At 47.5% G+C, this 4,916-nt stretch overlaps 1 protein-coding gene across 5 annotated transcripts in view; it reads right to left on the bottom strand.

Annotated features, from left to right (window-relative positions):
• The window catches only part of SLC25A42 (solute carrier family 25 member 42), a 16,982-nt gene that overhangs the window by 11,430 nt on the left and 636 nt on the right, over positions 1–4,916 (bottom strand). For 4 of the 5 annotated variants that reach the window (XR_003531074.1, XR_003531075.1, XM_027664293.1 and 1 more), the window contains exon 1: positions 4,145–4,383. The exons of the other annotated variant lie outside the window; for it this stretch is intronic. Coding sequence is in view for 2 of the 4 variants with exons in the window: in XM_027664293.1 (XP_027520094.1) it covers positions 4,145–4,206 (62 nt within the window). In the remaining 2 variants the exon portion in view is untranslated. Of the gene's footprint in view, positions 1–4,144; positions 4,384–4,916 lie in introns of those variants that run through there. 5 annotated transcript variants of the gene reach the window in all.

Genomic DNA, 4,916 nt, shown 5'->3' with positions numbered 1-4,916 from the left:
TTATAATACTATTTTATAATACTATTTTATAATACTATTTTATAATACTATTTTATAATAATATTTTATAATAATATTTTATAATCACCCTTTACAGTGATATTTTTTATAATTGTGTGGTGGTTTTTGAAGATAAGAGACACTTAACAGCACCAAAAGAAATTAATTTAGAAGAACTGTAGCTTGAAAATGAAAAAAAAAGACTTCTTCTCCTTTTTCTCTTGGACTCTTTTTGGAAGAGAGGAGGGACTTATCTAATGGAATATATTATTTTATTGTATCTGTAGAAGAAATAGTTAAATTGTTTTATATATATATATATGTAAATAAATTTGTAAATATTTCCCTCCCCCTAATACCAAGTTCTTTGTGTCTGAAAACTTCTTCTTCCCTTTCACATGAGACCAAATTGTAACAACCCCTTTAAATTGGCCTTTTAGAAATCCTTGTGTTTTTTCAAACCACCACGAATTGTAATCTTATAACTGTATTTTTACAATTATAAATTTTCACAACTAGAAGAAAAAAAATTCCATTTCAAACGATCTCCCCATAATTAAAACTGCTCAGCACAAGAGCCAGTGACTTTCCTGGACCCACCAGCACAACTGAAAAACCACCACAAATACCTCCAAAGTTTGGCTGTGAACAATTAAAATCAAGGTTTGCAGGTGATTCTTTCAGTAATTCCAAATTAAAATTAAAATTAAATTGTTTAAAAGTCTGCCTGACATTCCCTCCTCCATGTGTTTTCCCACTTTTCCCGTGGCAGAGCAACACCAACTCCCAGGAGCAGCAGGGAGAAGAACAGAAGGAAGGGGCAGGGGCTTGGAACTGGATGTTAATTTATTATTTGGGTCCTTCCAACCCAAATAATCCTGGGATTCCAGGAGAGGAGGGTGGAGCAGGTGAGGGTCAGGCTTAATTCCCAGGGAACAAGGGGCAGGACCTGAGGAAGCAGCCAGGGGAGGTTTAGGTGGAATATTTGGGAAAATTTCTCCGTGGAAAGGGTTGTCCAGCCCTGGCACAGGTGGAGTGACACTCCTGGAGGGATTTTAAATCCAGGATGAGGCACCTGGGACATGCTCAGGGGTGGCCTTGGCAGTGCTGGACTTGATCTTGAGGGTTATTTTTCCAACCTCAACAATTCCATGACGGCCAGAAAACACGTTTGTGTGATGTTCCCTGGTGGAATTTAGACCTGTCCCAGAGCCCTGAGGTTTCTGAGGGAATTATCATCTCCCCAGCAAAGCAAAGCAAAGCAGAGCAAACAGCACCAGCAGCTATTTGCTGAGAAATATTTGCTTTTTTTTTTTCCCCTGGACAACCCCAGAAGGAATCACCAAAATAGTCCCGTGACAGGGAATGGCAAAGCTGTGGCCCTGATGCTCACAAAATTCACTGTATTCAGGAGAAATTAGGGCTGAGGGGAGAAAAAAAACAAGAGGCAGACAGAAAATTAAAGGTTTTTTAAACGGAGTAATTGGGAGTTTGTTGGAGCAGCACATCCCACTCTCAGCTCACTGACAGGACACACAGTTCACCTCTGGGGCATCATCTCCATTTCAGTCAGGTAAAGCCCCCTTGTACAACTCCATTCAGACATTCCAGCTCCCCTCACTGCTCAGTTATCCAGCTCCTAACTCCTTTTTTTTCTGGTTTATTATGTCGTTAACCTGGCTAATGAAAGCCCGTAATTAAATTAGCAAAGAAGAAGAAAACCCAGGGAGCTCCTGCAGGAAGGTTCACACATTTTCCCAGGCAGGCTGAAGTGACCCAGGGAAGTTGCTCAATTAGGTTTTCCCTTCAATTGTTGTTGTTAAATTGAGCAATTGAGTCTGACAGAGAGAGAGAGAGAGAGATGTGCTAAAAACTGAGATTACTGCAGCTTCAAAATCACCCTTGGAGCAAAAGCACCACAGAAAATCACAGGAAATCACAGGAAAAAAAGGGCTGAAACGCTCAGAACGGGGTGAACTCCAACCAGATGGGCCCTTGAGGTCCATCTTTGCCTTCCAGTTTGATTAAGCTGTTAAAAATCAAGCCCAGAGGTGCCCTGCAGCCCCAGCTCTCCTCAGTCACATTCATCAAATCCAACCCCAAACCATCAACTGTGAACAGTCCAGAGCTCCCCTTCCCCTTAAAGGCCTGGACAGAAACCATTGAAATTATTTTTAGGAAATTATTTTAGGGAATCACTGCCTAAAAGACTCCCTAAATTACAGTATCTGGAAGAGTTTAATTTTCTTCCAGCCTTCCTCAGCTCCAAAGAAACGCCCCCCCTTCCTCCCCCTGAGAGAAACCCCAGGCCTGCCAATAAAAACTCGGGACAAAGATCCAAATTCTTCGCGTGGTTTTGGACGATCTGACCTGAATTAGGGCACTGGGAAATGGTTAAACCCAAAGCCCTGCAAGAAAAAGGCAGCTGATTATTCCTGGAGCCTGGTGTTTTTGAACAGAGCTGGGAAGGAGCCCCAGAACAGAGGGAATCTTGGCAAGGAGGGACAGAGCTTTCATTCTTCAGCTGCTGAGAGGAGCCTGTTGCTGGGAACACCTCAGCTGTGTTTTCCACAGCCAAAAGCTGGAGAGCTGCTCTTATCTGCCAGGCAGAAACCAGCTTTATCTGAGGGAGGGCAGAGCCCTCCAGCCAGGGGGGGCTGAACCCACTCCACGGGTCAGGGAGCAATTCCCTGCCTCCAGGAGAAGGCAGGAAAACAAGCCACCCACCCCACAACCCCCCAGCCTGGACACTCCTCAGAAATCCCTTCTCCGAGGTGACACCGGGAGGAAACAACAATAAAATATAAAACTGCTTCAACAATCTCTGCTCTAAACACCCCCCCAGCAGAAAAATAAGTAATTAAGGAAAAATAAGGAATGAAGATCTTCCATCAGGAAGCAGGATGAGCCACAGCTGTGCCAGGAAGGTGCCATTCCCTCAGGGCAACGATTTCCACCCTGGTGGAGCCCAGGAGATCAGGAGCTGCTCCCCCCCACACACACTGTGTGTTGTGCTCCCTCTGCCTTAACTTTGGCAGGATTTAAAGTCAAGCATCACCTCTGCTCAGCCAAAACGCTGCAGGTTTCGGCTCAGTTGGGTTATTTTTGGGTAACTCAGGCCCAGCAGCACCAACACAGACCTTCACCTTTGTGCAACAACAGGGAGCAGCAGATTTAAAGCACAGCTACAGAGCAAAGAGCTCCTTAAAACCTCATTTATTTGGTGGCCTGGAACGAGCTGTTTGCATCTCAGTTCGCCTTCTCCACTCCAGGCAAAATGTAACACCCTTTCCCAAGCCCAGGAATATTGATGGATCACCTGGAAAATGGCACCACAGGGTGAAAAATTGGTATTGGTTGTAGGGGAAGGGCAAAGCTGAATGAACTTTCCTGTCACTGGCAGCAAAGTTGCTCGAAGAAAATCATTCCTGGTTCCTGAAGGTTTTTCTCCAAACCTGTCTGACCTGTACCCAAGCCCAGGCAACCACAGGCTCAGGGCTGGGGTTTTCTGTTTTATGCAACCTCGTGGAGTGAAGCTGAACACACCAGACACACCTGAAACCTGCCCTCACAAGGCAGAGCTCCAGCTCAAAAAAAAACAACCACCCCAATTCTTGCAGCTCCTGACTCATATTCTGGGGTTATCAAAGGCCAAAATTCCCTTGTCTGAAGCAATCACTGGGGCCAGAGTTCCTGCTGAAATCCAACACCAAGGACAGCCCCAGTCCCCCCTCTCCTCAGCACCCACATCCAGAGGTGCTGAACAATCCTTCTGACTCGCTGGGGGAAAGAAAAGCAAGTGTTGAGTACCTACAGCTCCAGGAGGGTGTAAAGCTGCTCAGTTCCCCAGAATCCAGCCCTGGTGTTTTAGACACTCAGGTTATTTTTAAACACCTTCACCCACGGGTTGTTGGTGTGATTGTATCAACCCTCTGGTACCTTTATTACAGTCTCTCCTTCCTCAGCTGGTTTCCAACACCCACAGACGTCTCCTCTGTTCCTTTACACACACATCCTTCTCCAACCAGGAGTCATTTCAACCCCAGAATGTTTCCAAAACACTCCAAATGCATTAGACCTCGGGAAAACAACACCGGAGGAGCAAAACAACCCAAAGCAGAGCGACAGCAGGTTCCAAACCCACCCTGAATCATCAGCCAGCAGGAAAAACACACACAAACACGTCTCCAAGGCACACAGACGCATCTCCAGCGCCTCCAGGCCTCAGGGGAGCCCAGGTTTAAGGTCATCACAGCAACTGCTCTGCTGGAACAGCGAGTTCCACACTCACAGGCAGCAGAGAAGGTGGAAACTCGTTTATTAACCCTGCACAGGCACTTCCAGAGTTTCCCACCTGGCTTTTGATGTCACAATTTAAACCCAAGCCTTCCATTCCCAACCCAATTTAAACCCAAGCCTTCCACCCCCACCTGTGAAGGCAGAGCAGGGAAGTCCCCCCACCCTGCTCTGGAAGTTTTTGCTCATGCTGAAGTGGGAGAAGCAGGAGGCAGGGGGGGGATCTGTGTTTAACACACTCTGGTACCTGTCCCTCAGCACAGAGACAACACTTCGCCTCCTCTCCAGGTTCAGACCAACTTAACAGGACCAAAATCCCACCTGGCATGTGGAGCTGAGCTTGGCTGAGCCCAGCTTTGATCGGGAGACTTTGAAGGGAAGAGGAGCCGGAAAACTCGGCACAGACACCCCACACCTGAGAGAGGGCACAGGCTGGCAAGGGGGGAGGTGGGCAGGGGGACGGGCTGGCAGGGCAGGCAGGGGGGCTGGCAAGGGGAGCAGCGGGGCAGGCAGGGGCTGGGAAAGCAGGGAGGGAGAGAGGGAAGGTGAGGCAAGGGAAGGCAAGGCAGGGAAGGAAGGCAAGGCAAGGCAGGGCAGGGCAGGCAGGGAGGGAAGGCAAG

Source organism: Corapipo altera, unplaced genomic scaffold, assembly GCF_003945725.1.
Source record: "Corapipo altera isolate COAL_440 unplaced genomic scaffold, ASM394572v1 96, whole genome shotgun sequence".
Lineage (NCBI taxonomy): Eukaryota > Metazoa > Chordata > Aves > Passeriformes > Pipridae > Corapipo > Corapipo altera.
Note: the sequence above shows the minus strand (reverse complement) of the source record. Positions and strands in the feature narration are given on the sequence as shown.